Here is a 19196-nt window from a genome sequence, read left to right as displayed (position 1 = left end):
AACTACACCTTTGTAATTAGACAGGACCCGCCTTCAGGTGAGCTCATCGCTTGATACAGACGTGACCTCACCCCTCCCTGCCAGTTTTATAAAAGGGGTAGTTTGTTAAGATCCTTTGACTGATGGTGGACATCAAAGCTGCTGACGGAGGCTTGGTGCCTTGCCTGGGGTTACACTCAGTCAGTACAGACCTGAGGGTGGAGCCCGGGCGCGCGTGACGCCGGGTCCCCACCTGCACAGGCAGCACCAACAGCGGAAGGACAGCCTTTGGCCTCCCCACCCGTCTGGGTGCTGCCACGTGCCAGGCAGAGTTTAGAACACCCAGGGGGTGGCCGTGGCCCCGGCTGCGGTTTGGTCAGCCTTCATCTGGAAGACAGTCCAGGTCTATCTCAAGCATCCTGCCAGGTGTCGGTGGTGGCTGACGGCATGCAACCTCCCTGCCAGCTCTGAGCGTTCTCAGAAGGACACATGAGGATGCCAGCAGGAGCCCAGGGACCCTGGGCAGGCGGGTAGCACCCGGGAGGAGAGGCCTCATGTCCTCCTGGGCTCCGTGGGCTCGGGCTGGGGGTGAGAACAAGGCTTGGGTGGCCACCTGGGATTTCTAGGGGAGCCAGTAGCTGGGAGAGGGGGTTTCCATCGCCCTGAGGCCTGCTGGGTTAGGTGTTCACCTTCCAGTTGCAGGTTGGGCTGGAGGGGAGTTTCCTGGGGGTGGGGGTAAGGGTGGTGCATCTGGGATTTGAAACAGCCAGGCAGTAGGGGCCTGGGACACCATCAAAGGACAGAGAGCAGGGGGAAAAGGGGAGAAGCTGTTTATCAACAAGGACTGATTTCACTACCTTAATAACTGGTACAATCCTACCAAGTCCGTCCCACTTCAAGGTCAAGGAAACAGGATTATCTGCGATACTCCTGTGCTGAACCCACGTATCCATCCGGTCCTGAGGTGCTGCCGGGTGCCAGCCCCACGCTGGGGGGGGGGGGCAAGACAAAGCCCCCAGCCCACACCTGCGGGAGCTCCAGGCCCTGGAGGGCAGCTTTATGCACAGCTGACCCCTCCCAGCAGCTCAGATCAAGGCCTAGAGACTGGCCCTTGGGCTGGGGAGGGCGTGGGAGGGAGGCTGCAGCCCCTCCTGAAGGGCTCCAGTTCCCCCCGTGGGGACACACCGGCTCTCACTGCTGATGCTCCCCAGAGATGTAACAGCACTGTCAGCCAGCTGCCTGTGGAAGGGAGACTTTTCCCCTTAAGAGGAACTACCATTGTCAGATAGTGTTGAGGCCTAGAGAAGGAGGCCCCAAAAAGTGCCTCGATGGCATACTGGTTAATTTGAATTAAAGTTACTTAAGAAACGGCCGACAGAGGAGGGACACTCCGACTCCCTGCACCGGGACCTAAAGAGACACCCTTGTTGCCAGAGGACGGGAATTGAGGCGGAGAAGTCCGCGTACACGCACCTCTTACTTCTTTAATTTACTACCTCAAGGCAGATTCTGAGATTCTTCACTAACTGGGCATCCAAACCGAAGTTCCTTTGTTCTGTCAGTTAAGTCACAAGTGTATTGTTTCTTTGTCTAAAAAGTGTAACAGCTGCCTGCTTTGGCCACTTCTTAGGTCCTATTTCCTACGAGATCTCTGCGTGCATGATTTAAAATTCGTTTCTCTTTTTCCTGTTAATTATGTCAATTTTATTCTAAGTCCAGCATGACCACTCATGATGAGTAGAGGGAAATTCCTCCTCCTCCCCGACAGTCGCAGATGTTCACGTGCCTAACAGCACCTGTCGTGGGTAAAAGCGCCGGGGTTATGCTTCACGCTGTTACAAACGGCCCTCGAGGATGCTCCCAGTGGTGACGGCAAGGCTGAGCGTGAAGCCCATCCAGGCAAGGCCCGAAGAGGCAACCTGTGCGCGGACAAGAGGGACGCAGAAGGGCTTCCCAAAGGAGACAAGAAATCCTGTCAAGCAGCAACCGCAGTCATCTGTCTGATCTCCCAGCAACCACGTCCCGGCACCATGAACCCCAGGCCAGGCCCTGGAAGAGCGTTCCCTGGGGCACTCCTCACTGCCCGCAAGAAGACTGAGCAGATACATTATACCAAAGAGGGAAGTTCTAGTTCTTTCAATAAATTTGTAAATTAGCAGTGGCCACACCAGCCCCGAAAATACACCAAACACTGTAGCCAAGCGGCTGCGGAAGAAGGATTACATTTCATCTCCGTGTTCTCCTCCGGATCATCCACGCTGCTCCAGCTCCCCTGCGGGGCCGTCTCGAGAACATCCCAAGTGCCCTGACAGATGATGGCATGGAGGTCCGACTTCAGGGTGCTGGCCCGCCAGCTGCTTTTCAGCACTATTCTCATGGTCTAAAGACAATGGGGAGGGGAAAACTGTATGGAGATTCCTTAAAAGACTGACAATAGACTTACCCTATGATCCAGCAATCCCACTCCTGAGCACATATCTGGAGGGGACTCTAATTTGAAAAGACACATGCACCCCAATGTACACAGCAGCACTGTTTACAGTAGCCAAGACATAGAAACAACCTAAATGTCCATTGACAGATGACTGGATAAAGAAGTTGTGGTATATTTATACAATGGAATACTACTCAGCCATAAAAAAGAACGAAATAATGCCATTTGCAGCAACAAGGGTGAACCTGGAGATGGTCATTCTAAGTGAAGTAAAACAGAAAGAGAAAGAAAAATACCATATGATATCACTCATATGTGGAAAAAAAAGACACTAATGAACTATAAAACAGAAACAGACTAGCAGACTTAGTAAACAATCTTATGGTTACTGGGGGGGTAGGGGGTGGGAAGGGATAAATTGGGAGTTTGGTATTAGAAGATACCAAATACTACTTCTAAAATAGATAAACAACATGTTTCTTCTGTCTAGCACAGGGAACTATATTTAATATCCTGTAGTAATCTATAATGAAAAAGAATATGAAAACGAATATATGTATGTGTATGTATGACTGAAACATGATGCTGGGCACCAGAAATCGACACACTGTAAACTGATTAGACTTCAATTTAAAAAAAAAGACAAGAGGGGAGCACAGCACTTCGTGGACTCTCGTCGCTCCGGCCTCATCTCCGCCCCCCAAATTCCCAAGCTCTCATGGCTGTGGAAGAGAAAGAGAAGTGGGTTTGGCTGTGGCCCACTAAAGCCAAATCCTAAATGATAATGACAGTGTCTGGATTTCACACATCCTAGAACCACCCTTCTGAAAGTCAGCATCCGGAACCGCTCTGCTCACGGCCAGGTGCTGCAGGGGCTCAGGGCCCGTGGCTCCTCCTCTCCCTGCTCCTGAGTCTTGGCGCCCCCTCAACCAGCCTGAATTCCCCAGAGAGGGCAACAGTGGGCGACGAGGGGCCGGCTGGGAACGTGGCTCTGGAGAAGTGACAGTGTGGGTGGCACTACAGGGTGGCTGGGGGGATTGGGAGCTGTCTGTCCTCGCCCCTGCGGAGCCTCGGGCGCCGCACTGAGCCTCAGCTGCACCACTGGACAGTCCAGCCCCTGACCATTTGGAGTCTGCAGGCAAGCTATGGGCCTCCTCACACCGGCCCTGGCAGCAGGCACTACAGCCAAGAGAACGGCCCCTGGCTGTTCCTAAACCCGCCTGAGGGCTGGGCCGGCTTTGGCTCCCTGGGCTGGCCGCTGCAGGTGGCTCACGATGAAGGCCGTGCTGAGGCCCGTGGCCAGCCAGCCCGGTCAGGGCTGTGACAGGGCGCAGCACAGGACAGGTCACAAGTGCGTGAGGGGGAAACGAACCAGAGGGCCAGTGTCTGGGGAGACCCCCGTGCTGGGAGGATGGAGATGGTGGAGGGCAGGCCTGGCTGGGCACCAACCCCTGTCTAGGACTGGTTTGGAGCAGAGGGATGGTCCCAGGCCCCATCCTGATCTGGGGCCACAAAATTTCAGTCCATGGGGCCACACACAGTTCTGTCCGTCCATCTGTCCTAGGCTCTACTATGATGCCCCATCACCTGTGATCCTGGCTGGCCCTGGCTGCCACCTCGCGGGGCCTCCCTCTGGAACTTCAGAACCTTGACCTGCTGGTCCCACCCCCTCTCCTGAATGGTGGGGGGGCCTTTCCAAGGAGGGAAGGGAGGGGCAGCTTCCAGCAGAGCACCTGGGGCCCAGCAGGCCCTCCCAGCCCACAGCCTGCCCTTTGCCCTCTGCCCTCAGTCCCCTTGCACTCGCAGTCTTCACTTTGCACTTGGGGAAACGGATTTGCTGCCTCCTGCGTGGTTGCCTGAAACCTACCTTAGCCATGTTGGAAAGATAGATCTTTCTTCCCAGTCTTTTGACAAACACGGTAACATCTGTTAAGAACAATACACGTGGACGTTACTGATACAAAAACGTCAAATCCACACGCATGACAGCAGGGATGAGGCAGTCACGCAGGAGGGCACTGCTGCACACCCACCCGCCTGCACGGCCGGGCCCCAGCACCCTCGCCCCCCTCACCCACTCGCCCCTTCTCCCCAAATGGCTCTGAGACCCCGGTAGGGGTGCTCTGACGACAATACCCAAATGTGCCAGAAAAATGATGCAATCCAGCCTCGGCCACGCGTGCTCAAGGGAGTTTAGAATTTTTGCCCAGGAACGCTGAGCTCCCCTAACTTTCTCACTTCTATGTGCTCTCCTGAGAAAGACAATCAGAAATGAGAGAATGTAAGAGAGGAGGAGCTCTCCTGACTCAAGCATCAGGGACACTCGTGCTGTGTCTGCTGGGTGTTTGCTACGTGGTTGGATGGGGGAGGGAGACCTCAGAGACACACACCGCATTCCAACAGCAGGAGGAGTGCTCCCAGCCTTGTGAGGTGCAGGGAGAAGAGACTGAGGGGTTCAGGGAGGGGAGAGGCCTGTTTGGAAGAAAGTATCAAGGATGGCTTCACTTGGAAGGTGAGATTCAGCCTGGGTCTTAACGCACAGGTAGGAGTTTGCAGGGGGCTGGGGGTGGGGGAGGCAGACTAGGCACAGACAGGACCTTTGGGGGGTCAATCAGTCTTGTGTTGTTGAGGATCCCCAGTGGGTCACGGGGGTCCCTTGGGGCAGGGGGACAGGGCTGGGGACAGAGGCCAAGCAGTGAAGGAGAGTGGACCATCCAGGCAACGGGGGCCGGAGATGGTTGTGAACTGATCGAATGACTGTCTTAGAACTGCCGGGTACTGAGGGGAGTGTGACTGAGCGGGGTGAGGCTGGAGGCAGGACCATCAACCAGGAAGCGGTGAAGGAGCCTGGGCATGTGACCGAGGGCCGAGGGCTGGGATCAGGGCAGGTGGTCAAGGAGCAGAAGCACGGGAAAACTGGAGCGGGGCTTCTCTCCCCCTTTCACGGACCCCCTTGCCCAGCAAGCACAGGACCTCACTTTCTCTCTGCAGGACCCTCCCTGCTGCCTTCTTGGCTGGCAATCACACGGGCCTGCAGGCCTGGCCTGGGCAGGTAGAAGTTTCCAAGTGGGTCACAGAGGGATGGAGGCTCCTGGGGGGAGTGCTGAACATGGCAGGGGGTGCCGGGGGTGCCGAGGGTGGGGGGCAAGGGTCAGACGTGGTCTTGGGCTGTGGGCATGCTGGGGAGACGATGGGCAGTGGTCCAGGAGGGAAGACTTACCTGCAGAGGTGAAGGGGGGTCCCTGGGAGGGCTTGGGGATGGGAGGGGCCCTGAGCTGCCCAAGAAGTGGAGGGCCAGGTGGGGAGCACTACAGGCAAAGAGGGAAAACCTCAAAAAGGCAGGAGGGAGGAAATGGGCACTTCCAGGACCATGGAACATGCTGTCCACATAACAGGTGTGGGCTGGAGTTTACAAGGGCCACGGACGTGGGGCGACATGAAGGGGTCAGATTCAGGGAGACACTGGGACAGCCCACAGAAGGGCTCAGGCTCCCACCAAGAGGCCGCTGCAGGCTTTGAGCAGACGAACAGCCGACGCCTACAGCAGGTGTGTTCAAGGACGCCGCCCTGGCATCCAGGTGGAGGGGGAAAGTGATCTGGAAAGTCAGCGGGGACACTGGGACCACGTGGACGTGGACACCCGGCGTGAGCAAGTCAGGTTACGGAGGAATTTCTACGGAGGGAGTGATACTCTCTGAGCCTCACGGGAGCCCACATGGAGCACGGAGAGGCGGGGGGATGGCGGGGCCCCGTCGACCCTGCATGAGCGGGCGGGGAGCCCAGGACTCCGACTGCCCCTCCCATCCCCACCAGCCTCCCCTCGCCTATCCCCACCTTCCATCCCCTGGGCCCTGCTGTGACTCGCACGGGGAAGGGTAAGGGGTGTGGATGGACCAGCATTCTTGCCGGCACCACAGGGAGAGCCGGGAGACGTGAAGAGGCCAGGCGTCAGGGAAGGCAGACGGGAGAGGACACTCATGCCACCTGCTCTCACAGATTTTAGGTTTTTCATGGAAACCTACCTTTGAGTTTGGAGATCTGTAAGAGGGCTGGGAAACCTTCCAGAGCCGTGAGAAGCCACAGCTTAAACTTCTTGCTAAATAACCGGACAGATTTTAGGTACTGAAGGGACACATCTTCCAGAAAGTCACGCAGGAGCACGTCCTCAATCCCCTACAACAGAAGTGCCCACACGCGTAACGGCGGCCAGAGCAGGTGGCCCTGCTCACAAGGGGCTAAAGGTCACAGGAGCCACAGCGGAGACAGAAAGGGCCCCACTCGCTGAGGGCACGGCCACCACGCAGCCCCGGCCACGGCCCACTGTGCCGGACACAGGCTGGAGTGGCCGGAACTGGTCTTCTTTCAAAGATTTTAAAATACTGATAACTGATTTAAAAGTTTAAAAAATGCTAATGACGGCCAGTACTGGGGGTCAGGGGGCAATAGGTGTAAAATCAAAATATTTAAAGGTGGAATCCAGCCTCCGGTTTTCAATCTTTACGTTAAAAATCTGGAAGCACCAGATTTTTTTTTTTCCTAAAAAATAATCAAATAAAAAGGTAGCGGGGAGGTTACAACTCAGTGGTGGAGCATGTGCTTAGCACACACGAGGTCCTGGGTTCAATCCCCAAGCCCTCTGTTAAAAATAAATAAATAAACCTAATTATCTTCCTCCAAAACAAACAATAAAAAAAAAGGTAAAGGTTCATGACTAGCTAAGGGAGAGCATGTTTCCACCACAGAAATTATGTATAATTGACCCCTAAACTGCAACAGTCACTCTTAGAGACAGAGCTTAAAAAACCTACCAAACTGGGCAGTGAAGTATAATCCAAAGCGACTGTTTCAATTACTCGTTTTAAAAAGTCCCCTTTTGTTGAAATACCAGTGGAAGAACTCTGGCTCCACTCAGGGTCCACAGGTCACTGGAGCCACAGGTCACCATGTGTCCTGGCTTTTTCTCTGCATGAGGAAACCCACGCTCTCACTGAATTCACAGAGGAAAGTGAACTTTCAGGGAAACATCTGAGGCTCACAGTCCACCGGCCCCATCCTTTACTCCTCAGAAGGCCTGGGTCCAGGGACACCGCAGGGAGAGCGGGTGGCCGCTGGGACCCCAGCCTCAGGTACTGATTTCTGGGAAGGATACAGACCAGCAACCCAAAGCAACGTCCTCTCACCTTGTACAGCTGCACATCATAGCACTTGAAGAGCATGGCACACGTCGGGCAGTGACAGAAGCATGACCGTGTCCTGCTGCAGGGACTTCCAGAAGGAAGTGAGTGAGTCCTCCACCTGATGGAGAAGAGCGTGTCTCTGAGAACGCGTGTGCCTGCGGAGAGCAGCCCTGCATGCACACCTGATCAGCCCCCGGTGGCAACGGGATGACTCTGTTCCAGTCCACGTGAAGCTGTGTCTAGTGTTTTAGAAGCGGTTCTGCAACCATCACAGAGCGCCTGCCAGGTGGGTGGGATGACATGGAACGTCTTTCGAGGCAGTTTTCGGGAAGGAAGGCTATCTCTGACCACAAGGGGCTCCTGTTGTCTGTACCAGGATGAGGACTGGGCCACAGGGGCACAGGCCACTGTTCAGAATGAATTTCCTCTGCTCACTCCCTCACCATCATCTTATTCCGAGGCGTCTGCTTCAGAAATATTTCTCTAATTTATCCCGCTTTCTCTCTGAAGTCACTGTCACTGCTCCAGAGCCAGCCCTCCCTCCTCCCCACCTCCTCCCCCCTTCCCACCACCCTCCCAGTGACCTCATGTCAAGGCAAACCCACGTCTTCTCAATGAATCAGAGTGCTTCCCAGGGCAGGGGAGGCCCTTTCCAGTGCCAGCCTACCTTGCCACCTCCCCTCTGGCTTCTCTCCTTTGGAGAGAATAAAATCTGGTCCTGGCGACCCGCCTGTCATGTCACGCCCGGGAACTTCCTGCCGCCTCTGTCTGCACCATTGTTTCTACCTGGAACCCCTTTCCCACCCCATCTTGAGGCCACTGAACTTCTGCTTTTCTGTGAGGGTCGGGGGGACACGGCCTCGTCTGGGGAGCGCCCTCCAGCCATCCCCAGTACTCTTCCCCTGGCACCCAGGACAGTCCAGTCAATCACACTGCTGCTCGAGGACGTGCCACACTGTATCATGTTCACTGGCTCATCCTGTGCCTTTCAGCCCCAGACTATATGCTGCTCAAGCCTCCTGGGGAACAGCTTCCTAGTTCCAGAAACAGAGCTGGTCACAGGGGGGGATGGAGTCAGGACTGGACGAGGAAATGAAGGGAGAAGGACACAGCGGACATTCATAACACTGCATCCATCGGCCAGGGGCCACCCAGAAGACAGCACGGTCCCTCCCTCACGCCAGTGCTTGATGCTAGGTTCAGGGTGTTCTCGCGCTGATGAGTTATCTCACAAAGCTGAAGTGCTTAGAACTCTGAAGCCTCAGAAAACCTTTCGTTCAAATGCACACTTAGCGGGGAGGGTGTAGCTCCAGTGGTAGAGCGTGTGTTTAGCATGCATGAGATCCTGGGCTCAATCTCCAGTATCTCCTCTAAGAGCAAATCAATCAATAAACCTAATTACCTCCCCACAACCGAAAAAAAAACAACCCCAAAATGCATGCTTATTTCCGTGGATTTTCATTTTATATGGCAGAAGACAGAATTCAGGACACTAAAAAAATTTATTCCTGTTTTCCACACCTGATTCTAGAATAAAATCCAATCACTGTGATACCCACGTCAGAGGCCCCGGCTGCCGAGTCCTACTTCCCTTTCAGTTAGCACGTGTCCACAGCACCCCTGAAAATTCCAGGGTAAATCGTGTTACCACTCCTTTATTCACGATCAGCTGGAATTAGGGTCTAAAAAAAAGCTGAGCTTATATTTAAAGCATAAAGTTATCCACATGAGCACCTTGGAAAATTTCCAAATGGCTAAACGGAATAAAAATACCACCTTCCAGAGTTCACCGGCTGTAAAGTAGCTGCATTGTGAGCACTGCGGGGCAGCGAATTCCCACCAGACGCCCCCTGAGGGGTCTTTTCAAGTAGAAAGGTTAGTAATGAGTCATACCTGCTCGGAGCTTGGAGACACAAGCCTACCTTCTCGAGGTCTTGGTTCCTCACATTTTGTAAAACGTCTTGGCAGTAGCCGCAGTATTTGTCAGCAAGAAAGGCCAGCTGGGAAGGACACGGAGAGTCTTTCGGTTTGCAGCCCCCTTCCAGAATGACCTGCTCCTCAAAGGCCTTTCTGAGCCCCGCGCCGTGGTCTGTGGTGCAACTCGGACGTGACAGCGGCCGAGCGCTTTCCCAGGGCCGCGTGGCGTTAGTCACAGGCCTAAGACTGATGCAGCTTCATTTTTGGTGTCATAACTCATGTGTGGCCAGGGTCTGCACCTGACCACTCTAAAGGCCAGCGATCGCTGACCTCTTTCTCTCCAAACCCCGATTTCCCTGCTCCAAATCCCCCAAGTCTCAGTTTTGAGGAAATCCACGAATCTGCCCCTGCTCCGTCACGGGGAGGCCCTCACCCTAGAAGGGTCCGTGGTCCCGGGGAATGGGAGGGGAGGACCTGAATTTCCTGACCGCCACCCAGCCCGGGAGGGACTGTTGGTCCTCACGGGTCTGGGAGAAGCCATTATCACTCCACCTGCTACAAGCACGATCACAGGCAAAGCAAGAGGACACTCCCTGCCCCCGCCACCCACGGCACCACAGCTGCGTCTCCCCGGGGCGTGCGGACCCACCGTTGTGCAGGAGTACTTCTTGGCCAGCTCCTGCTCCCAGAATGGGCATCTCCTGAACTCAGACAGAGGTGGTCCAGCGGGGTCTGTCTTTATCGGTGAACGACTGTCACACTAAAAACACGGGGATTATTTCTTTAAACCGTGTAATCATTATGTTACTACTCTAGGTTAACCTTTTATCTAAGCCTCTGGACGCATTACTGACCCCAGCAACTTCTCCCTCTTATTTCATTGTAAATGACACTAACCTTCCTCTCTGTCTCTGTACTGCAGTCAGCAGGGAGGAGGTAGGATTCCATACATTACACTCTTGGGGTCGTGTATGAAAATTGTTGCATAGTACCGTACAATAAAAATCTTACCTACAGAAAATTTAACGCCATAAATACATTCTACAGCTCTTGTCTGTGTAGTTGTCCCTCCTTGAACTAAAACCATATCCTACATGGATCACCATGCCTGTGTTGTAGAAATGGTTTGTCATATAAAAAATCTCAGGGTCTAACTAACAAGGAAGATGTGGGGCACAGACCTTCCTCTAGAAGAACAGATAATAGAATGGCAAAACGTGTCCACCAAGGACAGAAAAAGGCAGTGTGGCAGAAAGTAAACTCAACATTCCTGCCACGTGTCATCTGTGCTGCTGTCCCCTCCGGACAAGGGAAGACATGGCCACTCCTGGCTTGAATGATGGCCATCGATTTTATTTTAAATGATTTCTTCAGGATTTCCCTGGACTTCTTTTGAATAATTTCCATTTTAATAGAGTAGGTAAAAACCACCCCTCAGAGTTGGAGGTTGAACTGTGCAGGCTGCCACGCTGCGCTGCCTTCTGACCCGCCTGCGCCCACCCTGGGCCAGGGGTGCACTCGGCTGCCATCCTCAGAGCACTGCACGCACTCGAGAACAGCCCCCGGCGGCTTCCACCTTCTCTGATCAGCTGAGGGTAAGAGGAATTTAGGGTCACACTCAAAAGTCTTCTTAGTGACCTAAAATCTGTACTTCTTAAGTCTTTTGTGGTACTGAACCCCTTTGAGCGTTTGAGGAAAGCAGCTGGCCCTCTCCCTGGAAAGATGCACGTTACACACCAAATACTGTGAAGATGCCAAGTCAATAATACCTAGTATCTTTAGAAGGAAGCAGAGTGCAGATGTCTAAATAAACACACAAGTAGTGGCACAGAAAGGTGACAGCTCAAAGGGGGTCCTTCCACTGGGGGCTGTTTGGTTTCCACTGGGGGCTTCCACCCTCATTCCTACGACTTTAGAACGCTGGCTTCATTTGAGGTCGTCTGATGGGGACACGTGCAGCATGAGTGGGGTGAGGGGAGTGATGCTCAGGCTGGTGGTCAGGAAGGATGGGGCTGTTTCATGGAGTTCCCTGGCCGCACCACCAAGGTGTCTACTGGAGCAGAACCGAGGCATCCCCATTTCCAGCCCTGGGCTGCCCTCTTACACAGCCCGGTCCACCTCCGCCCATCCTCCCTGCAGCACGGCCTGACCTCCCGCGATCATCAGCGTTCTAGTGATGTGGATGCTGCCGTTACCGCAGCCAGTGTTTCTCAAGTGTGGTCCTGAAACCAACCACGTCAGCGTTTCTGGGGGGCACTCGATGTTCACATCGCCAGGGCCCTCCCACGTCACAGGAGGCCAGAAATCTATCATTTCAACCAGCTTCCCAAGTGAGGCTTAGCCACCTCGAGTTGAAACTGCAGCTCCGGGCAGACTGATCCGGCCTAACTCTGCCGAAATCCCGCCATTCCAATCTGGCAACTTTCAGAATTCTGATTTCAGATACATCACAGTTTCACCTGTTCAGAAGTCATCTGAAAACGTAGCATTGTAAGAACGTAAAAGTAAGCTATTATGACAAATGACAGTAAGCAAATTCATGTGCTCCTGAAGTCCACACCTTCCTGTGAAAAACACTAATCTTTCAGAAAAAAAGAAAACCCAAAAAACTGAAAATTGTGAATTGGGGAAGGGTATAGCTCAGTGATGTGCTTAGCATGCATGAGGTCCTGGGTTCAGTCCCCAGTACTCCATTTAAAAATAAATAAATTTAGAAATAAATAAATAAATAAACAAACAAACCTAATTACCCACCCCTCCCCACCAAAATAAAGGGTAGATTCATCTAAAAAAAAAAAAAAGAAAATCACAAACTGAAATCTTTTCTTTATAATAAAACCCACCAGAAATCTAAAGTAAGCGAGCACGTGGGACAGAACTGCTAAAGCTTGCGTCCCTGCAGGAGGAGGCCTTTAGGAAAGAATTAGGGGCATTCCCATCATTCTAGAGAGAAAATTCAGCAAAGTGAGGAAGAAAAAAGTGAGAAATTCTACTTAGATTTTTGGAGTGTATTAAATGCAGCTGGGGATTTTCAGCAGATTCAAGAAATATCACTGGAGTTACTATCATTCATTTATTCCAGCAACCTTCAGTGAGCACATACTGAGTGTCAGCCCCTGGAGAAATGATGGAGGACCCTTCCTGTCTTCACCTGCCCTTCCAGGCACCATCTGCCTCCCTTGAGTTACTCCATCAATTCTCCTTCCTGCATTCTTGAAGACGCTGTTCCCAGAATTATCACCCCCAAAGCAAACATATCCTGCCATTCTCCTTATGAATATGCCTCAGTGGTTTCCTACAGCCTCTTGGGTGACATCCAAATTCTTCAGCCAGGCACTGACAAGCTGTCCACCATCTGGACCTCACACATAGCCTACTGCTCCCCGACATCCTCACTTCTGGTCCTCACTGGCCACACACCTCCCAGCATGAATGCATGCTGCACCTTCAAGATCTCAGTGACCCCTCCAGGACCAGCTCAAGGGCAGTGTGACAGGCAGAATAACAGCCCCTCAAATATGTCCACATCCTGAAAAGGGAACCCCTCCTACACCACTGGTGGGGATGTAAACTGGTGCAGCCACTACAGAGAACAGTATGGAGAGTCCTCAAAAAGACTGAAAATAGTTACCATATGATTCAGCAATCCCACTCTTGGGCATGTATCTGGAGAGAACTCTAATTTGAAAAGATACATGCACCCCAATGTTCATAGTGGCACAATTTACAAAAGCCAAGGCATGGAAACAATCTAAATGTCCACTGACAGATGCCTGGATTAAGAAGCTGTGTGTGTGTGTGTGTGTGTGTGTGTGTGTGTACACAATGGAATGTGACTCAGCCAAAAAAAAAAAAAAAAGAGAGAATGAAATAATGCCATTTGCAGCAACATGGATGGACCTAGAGATTATCATATTAAGTCAGTCAAAGAAAGACAAGTATCATATTGTATCACTTACATGTAGAATCTAAAAAAAAAAATGATACAAATAAACTTATTTACAAACCAGAAATAGACTCACATAGTTTTGGTAACTATGGTTACCAAAGGGGAAAGCTGGGGGGAGAAATAAATTAGGAGTTTGGGATTAACAGATACACACTACTATATATTAAATAGATAAATGACAAGGACCCACTGTACAGCACAGGGAACTATATTCAATATCTTATAGTAACCTATGAAGAAAATAATCTGAAAAAGTATATATATACATATATGTGTGTGTGTGTGTGTGTATATATATATATATATATATATATATATATATATATACTGATAGAATATAAATTTTTTTTACCAACCAAGAAAGAATTGTTACTTGAAAAAAATAGAGGTATCTTTTACTGAGATGATAAAGGTAATTTCAATAAGTGAATCACATGACCACATTATGCCATATTTTAGTATTTGTTATTAATATATATTTCTAGTCAAACTACCAATTATCTTAAATGTCTAAAAAAATTATCTCAGAAAAGGCATGAGTTTCTACACAGTCCTATAATCATAAAAAAGACTTAGACACAAGGATTCCTTGTCTTGCAGAAGACTGCACGGCTTCAGGTGCAGATGGAACCAGCAGTCTCCTGAGCTAAGGGGACCATCTCATTGGTAACTAGTGCAGACTGATGCAAAAATGAGTGGACATTTTTGCATTTGAAGATTAAGCCACAGTGATGATAAGAATTGAATTTCCCACCCCCTTTGCAGTACAGAGGCTCAGAGTCAGGCTTAAACCTACAGAGAACACATTTCATGCTACTTAAGTTTGTGGGAGACTCATGCCTGCTCCGCCTGCACATGTCTGCACTGTATCTGTGACCTGTGCATTGCGGTGGTATCATGAGTACTTAGCCCTGTCCCTGGCATCAAATAGATGCCTAATGAATATTTATTAAACAAGTAAAAACAAACAAACAAAAAATCCTGAATCACTTCTCTGTATGCCTGAAACACACACAACATTGTAAATCAACTATACGTCAATGAAAAAAATTTTTTAAGTTAAAATAAAAATATATGTGCAGGAAAAAAATGCCCACATCCTGGAATCCTTGGAACCTTACATAGCAAAAGTGACTCTGCAGATGTGATGAAGGTTAAGGATTTGGAGCCGGGGAGACTTTATCCTGGATGCTCCCGCTGGCCCCAGGGTAATCACAAGGGTTGTTAAAAGCAGAGAGCCTTTCCCAGCTGCAGAAAACCTGAGCGAGGGTGGCATGAGACAGACCCAGCCTGCCTTGGCTGCCTTTGCTGGCTGAGGAAGGGGCCCCAGCCAAGGATGACGGCAGCCTCAGGAAAGGCAAGGAGATTCTCCCCCAGGTCCTCCAGAAGGAAGAGAGCTCTGTTGACCCTTTGGTCTTAGCCTGGTGAGAACTAGTCAGACTTGTGGCCTCCAGAAGTGTCAGATCATGAGTCTGTGTTGTTTTAAGTCATAAAATTTGTGTTGGTTTGTTACAGCAGCAACAGGAGACAAAACACAGGCCACCTCTTCCATGAAGTCTTCCCTGATTACTCTGGCCCACAACCTCTCTCTCTCCCCCACCTCGGAGTTCCCAGACCACCTCCCGCGGGCACGGCTCGCCCAACAGCACGCGGGTAGCCTTCATGTCTGTCTGAGCTTCCCAGCTATGAACCTGTCTTGTTTTCAAGTACCGAGGGGATGTTTTCTGTTTGTTTTCTTTCACATCCCACTCAGCCCTCAAGAGGTGGGCCTTTAAAAGGTGGGCCCCTCAGTGACACTGGTCACCAAGACTGCTTCCAAGTGCTATCATGTTGTCTTGGCCACCAAAGTACAGTTCACCCCGTGATGTCACAGATTAGCCGTTCACAGCTCTGCTGTCCCCATCAAAGAGCTATAAATGTCATTAGAGACACTTTCTCCGATTTCTTGCTAATAATCTACGCATCCTTTTTTAATCAGAGCAAAAGAAACACAGTTTCACAGCTGATGTGCAGCTAAGCAGTGGGCTCCCGAGGACAGGGACCTCCTCTGTCCCAGCAGAGTGCGTAGGCACAGTGGGCACGCAACAGTCCTGGTGGGAGGGCGAGTGGCTAAGCGCTGCACTTAATAAGAACATCTGAGGGTTCAGTGCCCAGTATCTCCTCTAAAAATAAATAAGTAAACCTAATGATCTCCCCCCACCAAAAATATTACTGCTTTGTAAATAAGTTCATTTATAAACTGACTATACTGTAATTAAAAGAAAAAAAGAATGTCACACACAGGAAAACTGTTGCATCTAACTAAGCAATTACTGAATATTCCAGGGTCTATTATAGTAAATCTATTTTTTTCAACACTCACTGCTCCTTCTTCTTGGAGGATGCTGTTATAATTAGTAGATTTTTCAAAGGCAGCGATGTCTCCACTGTGACATAACAGACAACAGAGAAATAATTTTAGTAAGACACCTGTTTCTGAGCACAAGAATAGAGTTTCTTTTCCAGGGAGGTTTATTGGTGGGGGGGACAATTTTTATTTGAGAGCCCCCCTCCCCAAGTTTCTCTCCACAACTGGTGATTATCACCTGCTTAGAGTTTTAAAAAATCTGTAACTGGGACAACCATGTATTTATTTTTAAGGTTTATTCCCTTCAGAAATAAGAATACGATGTCATTCTGGGTAGAACTTGCTCCGGTGAGAAAAGAATAATCATGGAAATGAAGTCTTATGTTTTCTGATTTGGGGGCTTTTAAAACAATCAACTCAGAAATGGTGACATCCTCTTAGTGGACGGCGGTAGCATGGCACCTTCGCGGAACAAGGAGCCTGAGAGTCCACGGTTAAGATGTACGTTCATCTCACCACGCCTCCTGGATTCACAGAGCGTACTGGAGACATCTGTGTTCTGGAGAACAGATTCAGTGCTATCCGTGCGGTGTGGTGCATTTCCCCTTTAACTGTGGACACTTGGGACACTGAGAGCTCAGGCACCCCCACCGTGCACAGGAAACGTGCATCTTCCAGATGCCAGAGGTGGTGCCGTCTGCTGCCTAGTTTCCCCACCATCCCCAGAGCTCCATCCACTCCAAAACGTGTCCTCACAGCTGACTGTTTCAACCCCATGCAAACACACAGAGAGGAAGGTAGCGGACTAACGCTCTGCTTCTGGAAGCAAGGCAGGGATCGCCAAGGATGGGGTGGGATTGGAGGCAAACAGTTTTCATCTCACACAGGAAGAGCCACCATCTACTCCCAGCCTCCCGAAAGCCCCAGGAGCTCTCTTCTGAAGGTTTGGGTCAGTCCATTCTCCAACCCAAGTCATGGAAATGTGGGCAGAATACTTGATACCCATCTGATCAATGTTTCTGCATAATATTCTATTTCAAAACAGGATCTGGCTACACACCCACAAAAAAGCCACCCTCTTCATCTTTCAGGAAGAGTTGTTCTCACAACGGGAATGGTACTTTGGGCTGCTTGATGGCAAAAGGGTTTCAGGACGTGCGATCTGTTCAACCTGGAGGAGACAGAAGATGATGATGGATGGATGGATGGATGGATGATACAAGGAAAGCTAAAGGCAGAACTGAAATGTCTTAGGAGATCTGCTTGTCCCGTCTCAGTGACATCTTGGGTGGGTGTGGACAATGATGGAGTTTCTCCAGGTGAAATTCATGAACAGCCCATTGCCACAAAGATTCCGAGGCATTATATCAACAAAAATAACAAATCATAAAAAAAATGAAAGAAGACAAGAAGATGACAGAAACTAAAGTTCCTGGAATCAAAGGCTAATAGAAATGGAACTTAAGTAGAAAAATGTGCTCCCCAGCCTGTAAGAGATGTTTGAAAAGTCACCAGTGAGGCTTTCTGCAACTAAACCGGAGGGAGACCAGTTTCTCTACGACCTCGTGTCCTGTTCACCTGTTGCTCCTGACACGTCTCCTTTGGAAAATGGATGCAAGACCATGAATCTCTTCTGCTTCATCCATCCATCCTCCCGGCCACCCATTCCTCATTCACGCGTCAAATATTCATCATGTGTCTACTCGTGTGTCAGGCACGGCGCTAGGTCCTGGTGGATGGAGCTGTGATCGTGACAGCCGACGTCTGTCTGTCACAGAGGACAGAAGCTGTTACATAGATAACTGCAAAGACATTGCTCTGGCTGAAGGAGGGGGTGTGGGTGTTGGGGGAACTATGTCGGGGGCCCACCCTACTCTCGTGTTAGCTCAACAGTTGTCAGGCCTTATACGCTGGCAGCTTGAGCGGCTCACGAGAGCTGCCCTTTGAAGAGCCAGCCTGCTTTGGTTGGCACTTGTCACAACCTCGTACTTGGACAGGACTTACTAAACTCTTTGGATGAGGATGGCAGTCTTCGGGGACATTCCTTTGGACACTCAGAAACAGGAATCTGGAAGCTGGAAGGTCTGGCTTCTGACTTAAAGGACAACGGAATCCCTCGACGTATCACGTGCCCTCCCCCCACTAACCCTGACTCTGTAGCTTCGGAGGTCAACCCACTGAGAGTGATGATTATTTGGGATTCGTAAGGGAAACTCCCAAGTTTCTGCCATGTGTCTGACGCACGGTATGAGTTTAGTTGAACAGCCGTTGAAAGGAGGTGGTGTCACCCTCCCCGCTGTTACAAGGAAGACCGACAAAGGCCTTCCTGACCTTCGGAGGCCTGTGTGTGGCAGACGAGGGGACACAAGGCGCCATCCTCACTGGGGAGACCGCGATTTTGTGGCCTTTGATTGGGGGATTTTACCCATTGAAACAATAATCACGGGAGACAGAAAATGTGTCAACTTTGCAGAGATTCGGTCATCTGTTAGACGACCGCTGGCTCACTCCCAGGACCGGAGAGGCTGGCTCTCCCCAGCTCGGGACTGCCTGAGTTCCAGTCAGCGGCTCGCAACACGGTCAACATGTGGGGTGAAGAAGAGTCTAATTATTTATTGTAAAAACCACCTAGTCTCAGGGCCCCTTGCAAGCAAAGATGTGTGAAAATATGGACGGGAGAAGAGGGTGGCCTGTCGGAGCGGGGCTGCAGGGCAGCTCAGCAGAGCATCGCTGCTGGAGACGGGCCGGCGGCGGGGGGAGGGCCGCGGAGGTCCCGGTCCAGGGCGTCGGCGCCCGAGGACCAGGCCGGCTGGGCGGGATGAGCTCTGCAGGCCTCGGCCAGGCGGGAAGGGGAGACTGCGGTAGGCTGGGGCTCGCCCACGGGGTCTCCCCGCCGAGGGGAGGGGCAGTCAGGGTGGGGAGGCCACGCCAGCACCGGAGGTGACAGTTTCAGCCCTCAGGGTCCAGCCAGGACGGCCTTGTGTTCTGGGGGTCTCTGCCCCGTGTCACGTGCAGTTCTGAGTCAGTCCTCTGGGACGTTTATCAGACTGTGACCAAGAGCACAATCACTGTGCAAACAGGGCTCCAAGAAAACCACATCAAACACCCAGGGCCGTCCTGGCTGTGGAGGGGGCCTCCCTCCTCCGTCCTCCGAGGCCTGAGGTGCTCAGGTGCCCAGTCGTGACGACACAGAAAAAGTCTGGAGCCCCGGGGGCGGGAAGGACCCTGAGGTGAGCTGGCCCGGGGAGGCCACCTGGGTTCCCTGTGCGCTGCCCCCTCAGCTCCAGCTCTAGGGGCTCCAGCCAGGCCGGGCCCTGGAGGTCAGGATTTAACCCGGGGGGAAAGGGCAGGGCCAGCTGGGGAAGAAGGCCGTGCAGGGCCCCACAGGAGAAC

General features: G+C 51.4%; 1 protein-coding gene across 1 annotated transcript in view; it reads right to left on the bottom strand.

Annotated features, from left to right (window-relative positions):
- RFX8 (RFX family member 8, lacking RFX DNA binding domain) overlaps window positions 1-19196 on the bottom strand; it is a 48266-nt gene that overhangs the window by 9011 nt on the left and 20059 nt on the right. Inside the window, 8 exon segments of the mRNA XM_032469479.1 lie at window positions 2203-2359; window positions 4281-4339; window positions 6436-6586; window positions 7594-7632; window positions 7634-7708; window positions 9513-9590; window positions 10157-10267; window positions 15819-15882. Coding sequence (XP_032325370.1) covers window positions 2203-2359; window positions 4281-4339; window positions 6436-6586; window positions 7594-7632; window positions 7634-7708; window positions 9513-9590; window positions 10157-10267; window positions 15819-15882 — 734 coding nt within the window.

This window comes from Camelus ferus, chromosome 28 (assembly GCF_009834535.1).
Source record: "Camelus ferus isolate YT-003-E chromosome 28, BCGSAC_Cfer_1.0, whole genome shotgun sequence".
Taxonomy (NCBI): domain Eukaryota; kingdom Metazoa; phylum Chordata; class Mammalia; order Artiodactyla; family Camelidae; genus Camelus; species Camelus ferus.
Note: the sequence above shows the minus strand (reverse complement) of the source record. Positions and strands in the feature narration are given on the sequence as shown.